This window comes from Gossypium arboreum, chromosome 1, assembly GCF_025698485.1.
Source record: "Gossypium arboreum isolate Shixiya-1 chromosome 1, ASM2569848v2, whole genome shotgun sequence".
In the NCBI taxonomy this organism is placed as follows: Eukaryota; Viridiplantae; Streptophyta; class Magnoliopsida; order Malvales; family Malvaceae; genus Gossypium; species Gossypium arboreum.
Genome location: NC_069070.1, coordinates 82,885,512 through 82,904,014, shown reverse-complemented (window position 1 = coordinate 82,904,014; position 18,503 = coordinate 82,885,512). Strand labels below are relative to the sequence as shown.

Sequence of the window (18,503 nt, the reverse complement as noted above, 5' to 3'; positions counted from 1 at the left end):
ATTTTTCCGATTTCAATTTTATCATTAAAACCAAGTATAAAATTTTAAAATTTTTCCGATTTCAATTTTATCATTAAAACCTCCCATTGGCTTAAAGGCTCGTGCTATACTTGTATTAATTAAATTTGATTATTTTGAATATGATGATATTTTTAATTATGTCAAATTATTGTTATAATTACCATTTAAGCTATTAAACAGAAATCATGTTACCAATTTATTTATGAAAACAAGTCCATAAAAGGCTAAACTTAATAATCAAAAGTTTTGATATACAATATTATCTTAATCATCAAGTCAAGTGGACTTAAATTTATTCATATCTTCACACCAAACAAATTTGAATAAGAATCGTACGTTTCATGTAGTTATATGTGAAAACTTTTAATGAGGATTTCTTGGATAGTTTGTGAGATTATTTTAAAGTTATATTTAAAATAGTTAGGTAATCAATAAATATTTTGTGTAGTGATAAAATATATTATATTCTTAAGAAAAATGTGTATTTAAATTTTAAAGATGATATTGTTGAGAGAAATAGTTATGAACCTCAAATATGTATAGTAAAACAAACATAAATAATATAAAAAAATTATAGTAGTAAAATTAGTTATTAAAGACTGTATGATTGTTTTTCTTAATATTAAGATCTTGAGATTTTGGTAGTCTTGATTTAATTCTTATTATGCTCAAATACCATATTTATCATGTCGCTCAAATTATTTTGATTACAAGTCCAATCATGTATGGGTTATATTCAAATTTATTCTTATTTAGATTTAAATATTTTTTATTTATTTTCAGTCCGTTATATTTTATATTAAATTAATTTTAATTTTAATTAATCATGCCTATATTATTTATAAATTTACTCATAATTATACTTAGAAATCGTTGGATTAGGCAATTAACAATTAAGCTCCTAGAGGCCAACACTAAATTTATTCATTTGTCATTAAATTTAATAATTCATGTATTTATATTATATTATTTTGAAGATATTGTATAAAATCATTTTCGTATTCATATGCAATTTTTATATATGTTTTTGAATTATATAACTGTATTGTATTTAAGATATTAAATTCTAATATTAAAAAAATGGCCTTCACTTTCATATTAAAAAAATAAATAAGGTCCTCTAAAGAGGGCAGGCCAGGTAAACCCGTTGAAAATTAGGCAAAGAGATGGAATTGGGAAAGGACTAAACGGTACCGTGCATCGTTTGGCAATTGAAAGTCAAACTGTCTAAGAGCTTTTTCCAGTCAAATGAACTTGTTCAATCAACGGCCGTCTTTTTTTCCTTTTTTTTTCTAACCATCAAACGATATTATAAACAATAATTTATATTTAATGTAATAATCGTGTATGGTTTATGTATTATTACTGAAAAGATTATACATATTAGAAATAATTTTAAAATTAAATCCACCAAACTTCATTTTGAATAGTGTGATTATCTTATTTATTAATATTAAATAAATTATATTAAATTATGGTGCATTCATGAGTAAAAAAATTATTATGCATAATATATTTATATTAATTCAAATCTCATTATATATAAAATTTTATTAATTTATAAATATATAAAAGATAAAAAAATATTTTCATAATAATGTAACTTTGTAATAAAAATGAGTTTTGGTAATTTTTAATTGAATTGAGACATGATTAATGAGTGATACCAATTCAGTGAAATGTTTTATTATAATAAAGATATGGATAGGTAAAAATACAATATAAGCCCTTTTACTAGGAATTTTATTGCATTTTATCCCTTTTACTAAAAAAATAGATAAATTAATTCACGTATATTAGATCAAAGAGCAAACTGATCCTTTTGTTAAAAATTTCTTTCAAATCTACAGTTAAAAATCGGTCTATGTATGTCAGCATAAGGTATACATGGCACACCACATATTACTATTTGATCATTTTATTAGCTATGCTAGTTTTTAATAGTAGATGGATGAAATTTTTAAGAGAAATGATCAATTTACTCTTTGATCAAACGTATAGGAATTAATTTGCCTATTTTATGGGCGAAATACAATTTGACATCAAGTACAAGGGTCTCTATAATATTTTTACCAATAAGGACACTATCAATACATAAAATATTAACTTAGGTGATGTTTGATAAACTAAAAAAATTAAGTACTGAAAAAATAAGTGTTGAAAAATTAAGTACTTTATAAAATTGTTTGATAAATTATTTAAAATTAATTATTAAATTTTTGCTAAATATAAATTTTAAATTATAAAAAAATATAATTTTACATTTTATCCTTAATTTTAAACATTTCACTTTATGCTAAACAAAATCAAATTTTGAATCTAAATTTTATAGAATAATATAATATTAAAATAATAAAATAGAATAGAATTAATTAAAATATTCTTCATTAAGCGATAAGTAGCTCTTATCTACTTATTATTTTTCAGACTCTTTTGTTAAAAAGTTTTATCAAATTATTTTTATTTTAGATTATCAAACATACATAAAAAATTAAATTATTAAAAATTAATATTTTAATAATTTAATATTTTGATGGTCAAATTAATAAAATATAAAACACAAAATAAATGAAAAGCATGCAAACATAACATAAATATAAAATATCTTTTTAAAAAATATCTATAGTTATAAAAATGTGGGATTTGTGAAGGCATACTTGTTCTTATCTTGTTGTTTTGATTGTCTAAACCAGCGTGCTTGGGAATCGGTCAAAATCCAACAAAGCATCCGACTCCTTCCATTTAAAGAAGTTTCAGTCTCACTCAACCACCTTATAAAGCCTTCCAAAGATATACTAATTAGTAAATTACCTTCAATCAACTCTACCTCTCTTACCTAACTCTTTAATTTCCCCTCCAAATTTCTTTGTTTTTCATTGCTTTTAATCAAATCCCCGAAAATCATTGCTTCTCTAGAACTTACAGAATGAGCAGAAAAGGGCACTCCCATAACAAGTTGGTGAGATTCATCACAATTCCTTTCAGAGCCTTGGGCAAAGCTAGGGATCTTTATGTTAAAAGCATGACAAGCTGTGCTTCAAGGGTCAGCTTTGGGCAAGGCAGTGGTGATTACTCAGGCCAATATTCAGGCTTGCCTAGGAGCTTTAGTGCAAGCTCTGCCACATCTAGCCATGATAATGAAGATCTTAGAGACCTTATTAGGGCTGCATCGGTTAGAAGCTTGGGACATAGGAATGAAATAGAGATGTTCATGCAAGAACAATTGAAGCAGATGAGATCATCGAAAGGGTTGCCAAAGAGTAGCAGTGTGGGGATGGGGAGAATTGATGAAGATAAGCCTTGTGATGATTTTGACGAAAAAGATGAAGCTCCTGTTGATAACAAGAAACAAGATTCTTTGTTTAAAAGAAGTAGAACCTATGCTTCTGTCACAAAAAGAACTAGTGTTGCTTTTGATTCTTATTGATTTCTGTAACCTTTTTTTTTTTTCCCTTTTTGCATGTAAAGGGAAGCAAAAAGAATCTCTCTTTTTTCTTTTCTCTATTTTTTAGCAATTTTTGTTGTTTACAGATGGTTTCATTAGAAAGTTTATGGATTATAGAATTTATATGCAAATGGAATGAATCTTCTCATGTTTGCAGCGGGAAGAAATACAATTATGTCCAAAGTTAGAAGCAGAGACTGAAATTTTCATTATCAATGCAACGCAAGTGCCAAACTATGATAAAATGGGCAGTATTTAAAGTCTTCACGGAATCCGTTAGTGCCAAATTTGGAGCCCTTAGCCTTCTTCAGCTAGTAAAAATAAAAATTGACTAAGGCGGAAAGAAAAACAGGGAATCCATAGTAATCTAGTTTTGGACATAAAACCCATGCTAAATGGGGGATTTTAGTGTGAAATATTTGGTTTCATCTTGTTTTATAGTTGACATTTCCAAATTGAAAACCGTTTGGGCAAATATTGTACCAAGTTAACGAAATGTTAGATATATAACGTATCCGAGTTTTTCAGTTATAAAATATGAGCAAGAATCAACAACAGATCATATCAGAAAAGGAAATATTTAGCAATTTCAAAAAGATAAAGAGAATGAGTGAGAAAAAAAAAAGAAGATAGAGTTCGTAAAGATTTGTTTAGAGTGAAATGAGCCATAAGATATATAAGACTTTTAGTGACTAAAAATAATAAAAATAAGTGGACTTAAGCTTCGCCAAAATTAGTTTAAAAAATGTTCAATGAATCTGGGCTTGGCTAAATATAAATTTTACTACGCAAGTAATTTATTTGTCTCATACTCTAAAAAATTCAATAAAGAGGTCAGACACCTCAATATATCACATGGATTCACACTACACTGGTCATTCAAGCCTAATTCTCATGCGTGTGAGTCTACCCTCTCAACTTGGTTCTTACTAACCTAATAAAGTATAATGATTTATAAACAAGGGTAGCAAGGTTTAAGGAATGTGAGATTTGGTTCTTTTGAAATATTTCAATTTTTCCAACAATCCCTCGTACATTTCAAAAGAACCAGGGATAAAGTTTTACTCAGTATCTACTATTTAGATATAATGCATTGACTCTGGTGTCTTTTAGGATATGAACCAAAATTAGAAAGAATGAGACATAATTTATAGAATAATTGGTGAAACATAAATTTTCTATTAATTAAGAATTCTTCGCCTAAATTAAAATTCTCACCAATCACATTATACCTAAAGTATTGTTGTTCGACGCAATTGTGTGCTAATAGGCTATACACATGCTTACAAAAAATATGGATTTGATAAAGAATGAGGCTCTGCCATAAATCTCATAGAAACAACCCTACTTCACACTCATATAGGTCAATCCATCAAGTGCATTCTATAGATTAATGCACACCAACTATAAAAGAATATGGATTTGATTTAAAGCTTTTACTCATCCTTTTTTTTTTTTTGTAGTTTTAGCACTATTTACAGCATAGGAGGAACATAATTTTATAGTGCTTAACGAATCAACTAATGAATTCATTATTCCCCATATTGTAACACCCTAAACTTGATTCAGTCGTCGGACCCGAGCTATGGAACGCCACATTGGCCACCTAAATGACTCTTCGGTCGAACTCCAACTGAACCTCCAACAGACCGTACAAATATGTTCAGATTTGAAAAAAAACAAGCTCACGAACTCACATCGCTTACTTCATGACACAATAGTAGTAGTAGTAGTAGTAGTAGTAGTAGTAGTAGTAGTAGTAGTAGTAGTAGTAGTAGTAGTAGTAGTAGTAGTAGTAGTAGTAGTAGTAGTAGTAGTATATGAACCTACATTGTTTGCAAAAGCTTAACTTCACGTTCCCTTGCACAGCTCACGCATTCTTAGTCTTCACAAAATAAGTCTCCTAAAATAGGGTAGGCCTTGCAGATGATCCTTTTGTGTTTAGAGTCTGCGAACTCGCATTGCAGGGTATCTCCTATTTTGCACGTAAAAAATTATTAAGGGTTCATAGCGATAGAAAGTTGACATACTTAACATTTAGGAATATATTTATAGTCTTATCGTTTCATGATCTTGTAATAAATAAATAAACAAAGTCTTGGAACAATCAACTAAGCCAATAGAGAGAAAGATATTTCCACGCCCAAGTAGAGTCTCATATTACCTTTTAGTCCAAAGTTCATTTGTACCAACTATTTAGTGTTTATGCCTCGTCTGGATCACTCGCTTCGCCACTGTACACCATGCGATCTAGTTGTCTATAGTGTTTAGAAAAGAGTGTGTAAGCTTTTGCAAACTTAGTGAATGTACATGAAGAACCACATAGCATGCACAAAACATAAGTTAAACAAAAGCTTTAACAAAGTTACTGAACTGCGAACTGGGTTCACCATACTTACGTAAATCTTGGTTTACGGATACTTACTATCAGTTAGCTTAAAATGGTAAAACACAATAATTTGGAAAACACAATCTTGTTCATATGTTCTTTTTTGTTGGATAAGCGGATCTCATTATCCCATAAGTGTACCATTAAGCTAACATTATCCTTCACACTAGCAAATCCATTGAATCGAGCTTGGCTCAAGATTCCCTTATTTCACCTAACCTGTCCTAAGGCCTCTCACCTAAATCATAACACATAAGAGTGAGTACTCACAATCCTATGACATGCCATTATATCCAATGATTAATAAATATTATAGTGTTAAACATTTATTTAAACATAAGCTCACAATTCATGGTGAGCTCGCGAAATATTATTCATGATTAGCTCGCAACTTAGAGTTCGCATATCAATGTTTATAAAAACACACATTTAAATACATTCATAAAACAGAGTTTTAAAGAAGTCTTACTCTCAGAACTTGGAATAAAGTCCTAAACTCCCAATTAACACTATCGTTTATACATACAAATGACGATCCTTGAACACTCACCGATTTGCTGAAAGCTTTAAACAAGTTTTGTCTTTCCTCTGTCTTTGCTTATAGACAATTTTGTCAGGTTCACAATTTCACAAATATACACAAGTCACTACCAACACATTAAGACTCATACATAAACACAAGCGAACCTAGGTTCATGATGGATTTGGTACCCTAAGTGCAATATTTTCGTCAATATACACTTGTAAGTTTTTCGAACAGGTTGGTTAATAAAACAAATTCATTGATTATATTAATATACATTGTATAGTTATCCTCAAATGGTTTTTACACGTAAAGCATAATATAATCAGATGTTTTTCATTGGTTATCTATTGTTTAAATTGATAGTAAGCGGTATGACATGGTTAGATCGTAGTATGGAAAGACAGTTTGTATTAGTAGGTGAACCTAAACATATCCTTAATCTAATTGAAATATACAAACCAATTGAAAGACTAATATGTCATCTATCACATCCAATTGGGGAGATGTCTTATCTTGGGCATCGAAGTGGATGACTTCCAAAAGATAGATGTAGCAGCTCATTTTTAGTGAAATCGGAACAGTGGTTTCAGGACTACAAATCTCAACCGGAAAGAAAATTTATTTTTATATTTTTGCATGGTTAGCATTTAGATAGGAATATCATGTGAAAATTCTAATAAGAAAATTTTATCAATTTAGTGCTTAATTACGGGAAGGACCAAATCGCATAAATGCAAAAGTTGAATTCTAGTACCTAGAAGGATCAAATAGCTATAGAATTCAAAACTTGACGTCCTTATATGGTAATTAGACCATTAATCAAAAGTTAGTAGATATTTTTTATGATTCATCCACGAAAAAATTAGAAAAAGCTAAGGACTAAATTGGAAAGTGATAAAATTAAATATGATAATTAAATTAAATAGAAATATCATCTTCCCCAAAATTTGCATGGAAACCCTAGGAGAGAGAGAAGAAATTAATCAAGCTTAATTGGGTAAGTTTTCTTCTCCTGTTTTTAGTAATTTTTATATTGTTGAAACCGGGATAGTTTACTCTATTTATTTGGGGAATTAATTTGAAAAGTTATCAAAGTATAGAAATTATGCCAAGGATGAATATGTTGTTATGGTGGAAAATGAAAGGTTGTTGATAGGTAAACATCTTTTACAAAGTGATTTTTCATGAAAACATTATTTAGGGACTAATTTGTAAAGTTGTGAAAATTGAAGAAAAATTCTGAAATTTATGGAATACATGTTCTATAAATTGTATATTGAAATTTTGGTTAGGCTTGGAATAGGGAGTAAATTGCATGAATTTCATTTTTCAAGCCTAGGGATGAAATTAGAATTTATGGAAAGTTTAGGGGCAAAATGGTAATTTTCCCTAGGATGTAAATTGAGTCCAATTGAATATGAAATGTGATAAATTGATGATTAAATTCATTTATATAGATCCGGATAACTCAAATTCAAAGTTAGATCAAGGAAAGGAGAAAGTTTCGGATTAGTAGATCTATATATGCGAACAAGTGTCGAGGTAAGTTCGTGTAACTTAATTGAGCATGTAAATATGTTGAATCGAATGTTGTATTTGTATAAAATGTGATTTATATTTATGTGAATTAATTGGATGTTAAAATATAAGAATTGAATACATGCTTGATATTTTTTGAAAAGAGTTAAGTTTCGTTTGAATATTGGATTTCGATGGACAAATGTGATTTTCCCTATTAAATGAGGTCTTGCATTTGTTGCTGATGAGTTTTAGCTCGGACGAGTAATCCTATTGACCTCATTACATAAAGGATTTATCCTAGGCTGGTAATCCTAATATAAGCTCTTTTGAGCATATACTATAGATAGGATTTAGCTCGAATGGGTAATCCTGATTAAGCTCTTATAAGCATATGTTGGAAAAAGGATTTAGCTTGGACAAGTAATCCTATTATATGATATGTGGCTCGAGAGTGTGCTTTCTAATTAAGTGCCTTAATGGGTACTTTTAAATATGAATTGACGGGTTATTGAATTGTACACCTTGAGTGTGAGTATCCATCAGAATTTCAATGATTCAACGGATAAAATACTTGACATGATATGAGAATTATGAGATGAAATGAATAATATTTTGAAAGAATATAGCATGATGAGCTCATCTATGTTTACTTGATGTATATGAGAATTTCGTGACTAACATGTTTGATTGAATGCATGTGTTTAGGCAATTTTTCCAAATTGATGGAAACATGTTATTATATGTTTAATTTTAATAAATGAGATTGGTAAGTTTAATTCCAGTTATACGAACTTACTAAGCATAATATGCTTACTAGGTTTACTTTTCTCTGTTTTATAATGCTCGGAAGCTCGCAAAGGTTGGTGAGTAGTTGGAGCATCATCACACTATCCACAAGCTTGTTTTGGTATATATAGTAAACTTATTTTAGTACAATGACATGTATAGGTTAACTTGACCATAGATGGCTTGAATATGATATTTGTAATTTAGCTATTAGAATGACTAGTAATGGTTTGTTTTGGTACTTATAAAGCATTATGTCATGATAAATACATATATGTTAAGTATGGATGATCAAGTGATGTTTAATGTTTAGGTTAAACTAAGGTAAGATTATAAACATAATTATATATGCAATGATATATCATATTAGATGTTAGAATTTGCTTGAAATCAATGATTGAATTGGTTGGTATTTGGATGTAAGTTTTGGTGCAGGATATTGGAAAAATTTTTGGTGAGAAATGAAGTTACAAATGGCTTTGTTTTGTCCACACGGCCTGGTACATGGGCGTGTGGTTAGGTTTTGTGTCCCCTACATCTTAAATTTGAGAAATAAAATGCTCAGAATTGAGCACATGGGTAGAGACACGGATGTGTGTCTTAGCCTGTGTGCTATACGGCCTGGAACATGGGTGTGTATCTTGGCTGTATGGAAACTGCATCTAATTTTGAAATTTTTAATTAACCACACAGCCTAGCACACGGGTGTCTGGTTGGCTGTGTGGTACAAGTCAGAGAGCTACCTAGTTTCAAACACGGCTTACAGCACAAGCGTGTCCTAGGGTCACACGGGCATGTCCCTTGGACCACACGGGCGTGTGAGCCTTGCATCTTTGAAAATTTTTGATATTTCACGAAAAATTCTTGGGGTTTTTGATCAAGTCCCTACTCGATTCTAATACTCGTTTTGGGCATCAAGGGTCCATTTAAGGGATGTTATGAATAATTTCAATAAATTAATAATAATTAATGTGAATTATTCGTAAATGTTTTGAAAGCTCTGGTAATGCTCTATAACCCTTTCTGGCGACGAATACGGGTTAGGGGTATTACAATAGAGACATAAATGTAACTGATTGGACTAACAGTACATCAGGCAGGACCCAAACAAATAAAACCTAAATTTATTTATGGATTTATTCACTTGTGACATTCATAGTGTGACATACCTAAATCCTAAGTGGGTGGTGGACTATGTATGTGTGGCTCATATATTTTGATATAAATAAAAGCCTGAGTTCAAATAAATAAGGAACTAAAAGCTGGTGTGTTAAGTGATCGCGTGATTCGTAACAAGTAATAAATATTTATAATGAATATCAAACTTAGACTAACTACTATCACGACGAAAAGGCAAACACACCTATCGAACAATAGTATAGCAATGGCAAGACCGGGATATCGTACCCAAGGGAACCAAAGTACTAGTAATAACTATCTTTTTTATTATCTAGCCTAAGAATAAAAGGGGTTTGTTTTAATTAACTAATTATTTAAACTAAGAACACACAGAGAAAAGAATTGGGGAATTGCTTTTGGGAAAATCGATTGACTTGAGACAATACCTAAGGAAAAATCCATCTAGACTTTACTTGTTATTCTGGCTCCGAATCAGACGATTTATTCATTCAACTTGTTCCGTAGAGATCTCTAACTTATGTTATTATCCCTATTCAAGACTAATAACGTCTAATCCCTAGATTGAATAACCGAGACTTTTCTCTAATTAACACTCTAGGGTTGCATTAACTCGATCTATGGCTCCCCTTATTAGGTTTCACCCTAATCCGGCAAAATCTTGTCACCTTATTTCTAGCTGCGCAATCAACTCCGCTTAATTATGGCAAATGTACTCTTAGACAGGGTCTATTCCTCCTCTGAAGAGCGTGTCTTGAATTAGTATCTTGGGATATCAAAACAAGAATTAAGAACACATATTAAGAACAAGTTAAATATTTATCATACGATTCAGAAAGTAATAACAAGATTCGTCTTAGGTTTCATTCCCCTTAGGTATTTAGGGGATTTAGTTCATAACTAAATAAGAAAACATCTTAGAAGAATAAAGAATACAAAACATAAAGAAAACCCAAAACTCCTGAAGGGAAATTGATGAGAGATCTTCAGTTTTGATGATGAATCCGGCTTTTGAGATGGATCAATCGGCTTCCTTAGGGTAATTCCTTACTGCTCTTCTCCGTCTCCCATTTTCTCCTCCTCTAGTGCATATTTATAGGCTTTGAAATGCCTAAAAACCCTAAAAATTGGCTTTTTCCGAATTGGACTCAACTTGGGCTCGACAGGGACACGCCCGTGTTCGATTACTTCAGGCCTTGTTCGAGCCTGCCAAATTGACACGACCGTGTGAGGAGGTCCAGGCCGTGTTGATTTCATACTTTGGTCCATTTTCTCCATTTTTGGCCCGTTTCTCATTCCTTTCACTCTCCTATGCTCTCTTAAGTATAAAATATGAAATTAAAGCATTAGGAGCATTGAATTCACTAATTCTAATGAGAAATAATCCATAAAATGCATTAAACATGGGGTAAAAATATGTATAATTTACGGTTTATCAAATACCCCCACACTTAAGCATTTGCTTGTCCTCAAGCAAAATCCTCAACTCATAATCAAAATAAATTCTTCTCAACTTATAATTCTTATCGATAATATCTCAAAATAATCCATAGGTAATCATACATTGAGAGTTCAACTAAAATAACATAAAAGTTTCAAACATTCCAAGTTGAGTATTTAATCATGCAAACATAGGTGTCTTTTCGCATCTAAGTAATTACCTTTGATTCAGAATATCATAGAGTTTCACATCCTCACTAAAGATTCACTCAAATCACTCGAAGTGTTTAAGGACAATAAATGAAGCACTCAATAGTCAATAATGAAAAGTCATTACCATAGGCTTGCATGAAAATCAAATCTCTACCACTATAATTTAAGATGATACATCAATTAAAAGGTCTTTAGAGGGTTTTAGTGCGGCTTGGTTAGGGGGGTGTGGTCACAAGCTGAAAGAAAGGGTTAGAATCGAGATTGAATTGAAAAATTGCCTAACTAGAAAAAGAGTTAACCTTCCCTTGCGTACAACATAGCTTCTTCTCAGAATATGGAATTACTAATATGTATACATAGTTTGTTTGTTTTTTTATTTATTTTAAGAACAAGTTAGATAATGAAGAAAAACATAGCTAAGCAACTTTTCCAGCTCAGATCTCGACAAAAATAGGGATCAAATTAATTTAGGGGATTTCAACAATAATGGGTTAATGATTAATATTAAGGGTAATACAAGGAATGACTTGTTAGGCTCAAGGGGGTTTACTAGGGGTTAATCGTAGAGGTAGGATTTTCATGGAATGAGTGGGTTAATCCTAAGTGCCTTAATCATTTTGACATATCAAATCAAACGGTGTAGTCTCGACATGCATAATCAAGCAAGTTCTAGAATAACAGTTCAATACTGACGCACTCAAAGCAATAATAAAAGTGAGCATGAAAGGATGAATAGATGCTCAAAAGGCTCAAAAATCTCAAAAAAATTATGGCTTTTTTATGTTTAGACTCGTGAATTCTAATTCAAAGTAATACCTAGACTTGGGGAAACAACCTATAATTTTAATTTCTTAAAAACAACTTATCATGCTTGATTCTCTAATGTTTGAAAGTTTAAACAATCAACGCATAAATCCCTATGTTTTAATTCAAGATATATCAATCAAAATCATAAACCAATCAAAATTTAAATATGATATGAGAGCTTTTTCAAGAGAACAAGGTAATCATTAATAAATACCCCCCACACTTAAGATGTACATTGCCCTCAATGTACAAAGATGGATATTAAAGTACAAAAATAAGATAGGGGGAGGCATGAAACTTCCTGTATTAAGACCGGATAATATCCTTGGATTGGCGAGATCGAGTATTGGAGATAACTCTAGATAGCAAGCTTGACTCTGAAGGAAAGCTGATTTTTTTTTTGAAAAGGAAAACAAATGAATCTCAAAAATGATTGAGTGTTAAAAAAAACTTAATAAAAGAAAAATAAGATAAGATAATTATTCTAATTTTTAAAGTGGCACGGCCGGGGCACACGCCCGTGTGAGCCGTGGCTCGGCCGTGTTTGTCGCGAATTAAGATGTCGCCACATGGTCTTATCGCACGACCGTATGTCTAGGCCGTGTCGCTACGTGATCGTATCGCACAGTCGTGTCTGGCTTTGTTCTCTTCTCTTACGTCCATGTGTTGGGGTACCATGCCCGTGTATTGTTGTCCACGGCTTAACGGCACGGGCGTGTCTCACGTCTGTGTCGAAGAAACAGAATCGAGCCTTGTCCCTAGCATGCCCGTAGGTTTCTATTCCCATGCCCGTGTGTGTATCAAAACCCACGGCCATGTCGCACGGCCGTGGGGATTTATCGCATTCCGTGTTTTGGGGAAATCATTTACCCTGTTTTCACATGACCGTATCGTACGGCCGTGTTTCCCTCCGTGCTGGTACACAAGGCCGTAAGCACGGCCGTGTTACAGGCCGTGTGGTGCTGGGAACCTGTGCTTCAAATACTCTGTTAGTGACCTAGATGTTTAAAATTTGAATTTAAAATAATTTAAAATTGTTAGTACTCGGGTTGCCTCCCGAGAAGCGCTTGTTTATAGTCTAAGCTCGACTGTTACCTTGTTAGTATGCTCAGGGCGGTTTGTGGAGTCGTAGCTCCTCTCCATCGACTTTAAAATCCTCACTATTATAAAGTTTGATATGTTTTCCGTTTACTTTGAAAGTACCATATGATGGGTGACTTACTTCTATCGTGCCATATGGATGAACAGATTGAACTACGAAGGGTCCTGACCATCGTGATTTTAGTTTCTTGGGAAACAATTTGAGTCTTAAGTTGTATAGTAAGACAAGATCCCCAACTTCAAATTGTTTCTGTTGTTTTAAATGAACGTCATGGCGCCGCTTTGTTGCTTCCTTGTATAGGCGTGAATTTTTGTATGCATTGGCTCGCCATTCATCTTGTTCGTTCAACTTCATCAACCTGTTTTTTCCTACAAGTTCGGGATCAAGGTTTAGAAATTTAATAGCCCAAAAAGCTTTATGCTCTGGTTCGAATGGGAGATGACAACTTTTGCCATAAACAAGTCTGTAAGGTGATGTCCCTATAAGAGTTTTAAAAGCGGTTCTGTAAGCCCATAAGGCATCGTCAATTTTTGTTGCCCAGTCTTTTCTGTTTGATTCTACTGTTTTTTCCAGGATCCATTTGAGTTCTCGGTTTACTACTTTAGCTTGTCCATTAGTTTGAGGATGGTATGGGGTGGCCGTTCTATGATGAACTCCGTATTTCTTAAGGGTTTTTTCAAATTGGGTATTACAAAAATGAGTGCCCCTGTCGCTAATAATTGCTCTAGGTGTTCCGAATCTCGAAAAGAGATTTTTAAGGAAACGTACTACCACTCTAGCAATATTACTAGGTAGAGCTTGAGCTTCTACCCATTTGGACATGTAGTCAACTGCTACTAAGATATATTTATTTCCAAATGAACTGGGGAATGGGCCCATGAAATTGATACCCCACACGTCAAATATTTCACAAGAAAGCATATAGTTTTAAGGCATTTCATCACGTTTAGATATGTTACCTGTCCATTGGCATTTGTCACATAAAGTAACATACCTGATAGTGTCTTTGAATAACGATGGCCAATAAAAACCTGATTTAAGTATTTTGTGTGCGGTCTTTGTTCCACTATAGTGTCCTCCAGCTAGACTTGAGTGGCAGTGTTCCAATATTTTTTATATTTCTGATCCCGTAATGATCTTCTGATGACTTGATCTGTACATCTGCGAAATAGAAATGGATCGTCCCAAAAGTAGTTTTTTACATCATTAAAGAATCGATTCTTTTGCTGGTGTGTTAACCCTTTTGGGATAATGTTAGCAGCTAAAAAATTCGCGATGTCTGCAAACCAAGGTACCTCAGAGTCAGATATAGCGAAAAATTATTCTTCAGTGAACGAATCATTTATTTTCACGTCATCTAGTTCTCTGGTATTGGTTTTCTCGAGCCTGGACAGATGGTCAGCCGCTAGATTTTCAACTCCTTTCTTGTCCTGAATTTTCAAGTCAAATTCCTGCAAAAGGACAATCCATCAGATGAGTAGAGGTTTTGCATTGGTTTTAGTTAAAAGATAGTGAAAGGCAGAATGGTCAGTGTAAACAACAACTTTAGACAATATGAGATATGATCGAAATTTATCAAAAGCAAAAACCACGGCTAGCAACTCTTTTTCCGTGGTAGTATAGTTTTCTTGTGCAGCTGTTAAGGTTTTGCTGGCGTAATAGATAGGTTGAAAATGCTTGTCTCTTTGCTGTCCTAATACTGCACCTACTACAAAATCACTCGCATCACACATTAGTTCAAATGGCAAGTTCCAATCAGGTGCAATTATAATTGGAGCATTAATTAATTTATCCTTTAAAGTATTAAATGCTTCTAAACATTCCTGATCGAAGTTAAAAGGTATATCTTTTTCTAGCAATTTAGTTAAAGGCTTAGCTATTTTAGAAAAATCCTTAATGAATTTCTATAAAACCCAGCATGTCCTAAAAAGCTTCTAATAGCCTTAATTGAACTAGGAGGTGGTAATTTCTCGATTGTTTTTACTTTAGATTTGTCCACCTCAATCCCTTTACTAGAAATCTTATGCCCTAGTACAATACCTTCTTGAACCATGAAGTGACATTTCTCCCAGTTAAGCACAAGGTTTGTTTCTTCACATTTTGTTAAAACTCGTTTTAAAATTTTAAGGCAGAGATGGAAAGAGTTATCGAATACTGAAAAATCATCCATGAAGACTTCCATGATATCTTCCACGAGTTCGTCAAATATAGCTATCATGCAGCGCTGAAAAGTAACAAGGGCATTACATAATCCAAAAGGCATTCTACGATAAGCGAACGTACCATATGGGCATGTGAATGTTATCTTTTCTTGATCTTCAGGAGCTATTGGGATTTGGAAGTAACCAGAGAGTCCGTCTAAGAAGCAGTAATACATGTGTCCAGATAATCTTTCTAACTTTTGGTCAATGAATGGCAAGGGAAAGTGATCTTTTCTTGTGGCGTCATTTAGTTTCCTGTAGTCTATGCAAACTCTCCATCCTGTAACTGTTATTGTTGGGATTAGCTCATTCTTCTCATTGGTCACAACCATCATGCCTCCTTTCTTGGGGACAACCTGCACTAGACTTACCCAAGAACTGTCAGAAATAGGATAAATAATTCCAGCATCTAGAAGTTTAATTACCTCGGCTTTTTCAATTTCCTTCATGTTAGGTTTCAAACGTCTGTGAGCTTGCACACATGGTTTGTATTCATCTTCCATTAAAATTTTGTGGGTGCAAAAAGAAGGACTGATTCCTTTAATGTTAGAAATTTTCCATGCTATGGCCTTCTTATGTTCTTTTAATACTTGGATTAATTCCTCTTTCTCCTTGGGATGCAAATTAGAAGCAATAATGACTGGTAATATAGAATTATTTCCAAAAAATACATATTTTAAATGGTTTGGTAATTGTTTAAGTTCTAGTTTGGGAGGCTTCTCAATCGAAGGTTTTTGCTTAAGTTCATTGTTGATCTTAATACCCTCGTATTCTACTTGCCTTGACGGATGGTTATTAGGTTCCTTACCTATCTCCTTGTTTTGAGCTGGACATGGTTCTGTCATCTCCTCTTGTACAATTTCCTGAAAAGAGTCTTGAGTAATATGATCAATAGAGTCAATGAAATAACATGAATCATCTTGTTCCCTAGAGAATCTCATCGCATCATAAATTTTAAAGATCATTTCCTTGTTACCTACTCTAAGTACCAATTTACCGTCACCCACGTCAATCACGACTCTAGCAATGGCTAGGAATGGACGACCTAAAATTAAGGGTACTTCCACATCTTCATCCATGTCAAGCACAACAAAATCAACAGGGTATATAAATTTACCTACTTTTACAAGTACGTCTTCTATAATACCCCTAGGATATTTAACAGATCTATTGACTAATTGAATACTCATCCTAGTGGGTTTAGGTTCCCCAAGACCAAGCTGTTTGAACATTTTATAGGGCATCAAATTAATACTAGCACCTAAATCGGCTAGTGCTTTTTCAATATTCAGATTACTAATTAAGCAAGGGATAGTAAAACTTCCTGGATCTTTCAGTTTTCTTGGGAGCTTATTTTGGAGTATGGCGGAGCACTCCTCGTTGAGTTCTACTGTAGATAAGTCCTCAAACTTCCTTTTATTTGTTAAAAGCTCCTTTAAAATTTTTGCGTATGTAGGCATCTGCGAAATAGCTTCAACAAAAGGTAAGTTGATATGTAATTGCTTAAAAAGTTCAAGAAACTTACCAAATTGTGAATCAATGCGATCTCTTTTTAATTTTGCTGGATATGGAATCGGTGGTGAATATTCCTCCAGTACTAGGTTGTCACTATTTTCGGGTTTTTCTTCCCTCCTTTCGCTTTCCACGGCTTCTTGTGCTAACTTTTTTTCAGATTCAGCTAACACTTTCCCACTCCTTAGTGTAACTACTTTGACATGCTCTCTGGATTTGGTATTATTAAATAAATTTTCTGATGGTCTTTCCGAGATTAGTTTAGATAGCTGGCTTATCTGAGTTTCGAGCCATTGGATTGATGCTTGTTGATTCTTAAGTGCTGTCTCGGTATTTTGGAAACAGGTTTCTAACACCGAGATGAATTTTGAGAGCATCTCTTCAAGGTTCAGCTTCTTCTCTTGTTGATAAGTTGGCTTTTGAAAGCCTTGAGGATTTTGTGGCTTTGGATTTCCTTGACCACCCCAGAAGAACTTTGGGTAGTTCCTCCAACCTGCATTATAAGTATTACTGTATGGGTTATTTTGAGATCTAAAGTTATTGTTACCCATATAGTTGACTTGTTCCTCTTCGGTTGTGGGATTGAAGGATTGGCATTCTGTATGCACACCTCCTCCGCTTGAGTCACACCTCATTACTGGATGTACCTGCGTAAAACCAAGAAAACTATCAATCTTTTTATTGAGAAGTTCTAACTGATTTGACAACATAGTAATTGAGTCGATGTTATAAACGCTGGCTATTTTTGTTGGCTTTGTCCTCATAACTTGCCACTGATAGTTATTCAGTGACATCTCCTCTATAAATTCATAGGCATCTTCTAGAGTTTTATTGTTGATGGTTCCGCCAGCAGCTGCGTCAATCATTTGTCTTGTCGAGGGATTCACACCATTGTAGAACGTTTAAACTTGCAGCCAAAGCGGTAACCCATGGTGAGGGCACCTTCTTAGTAAGTCCTTGTATCTCTCTCATGCATCGTAAAGTGTTTCTAAATCCATCTACACAAAAGAAGAGATATCATTACGCAATTTAGCCATTTTAGTCGGCAGAAAATATTTTAGTAAAAATTTCTCGGTCATTTGTTCCCAAGTAGTGATAGACTCTCGTGGTAACGAGCTCAACCACTGTTTAGTTTTGTTTCTTAGTGAAAAGGGAAATAAACAAAGATGAATGGCACATCAGAAACGCCATTGATTTTGAATGTATCGCAAAATTCAAGAAAATTCGCCAAGTACGTGTTGGGATCCTCTTCCTACAAACCATCAAACTGAACAAACTGCTGTATCATCTGAATTGTGTTAGGTTTTAGTTCAAAATTATTTGCAGTAATAGCATTTCTAACTATACTAGACTCAGTTCCTGTTAAAGAAGGTTTAGCATAGTCATACATAGTACGTGGAGCA

The 18,503-nt window shown here is 33.2% G+C and overlaps 1 protein-coding gene and 1 non-coding gene across 2 annotated transcripts; both read left to right on the top strand.

Annotated features, from left to right (window-relative positions):
• Window positions 1-2,797: 2,797 nt before the first annotated feature.
• On the top strand, window positions 2,798-3,649 carry LOC108482310 (uncharacterized). Its single transcript, XM_017785433.2, has one exon. The coding sequence runs from the start codon at window positions 2,948-2,950 to the stop codon at window positions 3,446-3,448; it is 501 nt and encodes a 166-aa protein (XP_017640922.1). The 5' UTR covers window positions 2,798-2,947; the 3' UTR covers window positions 3,449-3,649.
• A 14,375-nt stretch (window positions 3,650-18,024) lies between these two features.
• Window positions 18,025-18,131, top strand: LOC128282406 (small nucleolar RNA R71). Its single transcript, XR_008272675.1, has one exon. It is a non-coding gene; the product is annotated as a small nucleolar RNA R71 (small nucleolar RNA).
• The last annotated feature ends 372 nt before the right edge of the window (window positions 18,132-18,503 follow it).

Excerpts from the sequence above, each read along its gene's own strand:
- LOC108482310 (XM_017785433.2), top strand. The coding sequence starts at position 2,948 with ATGAGCAGAAAAGGGCACTCCCATAACAAGTTGGTGAGATTCATCACA.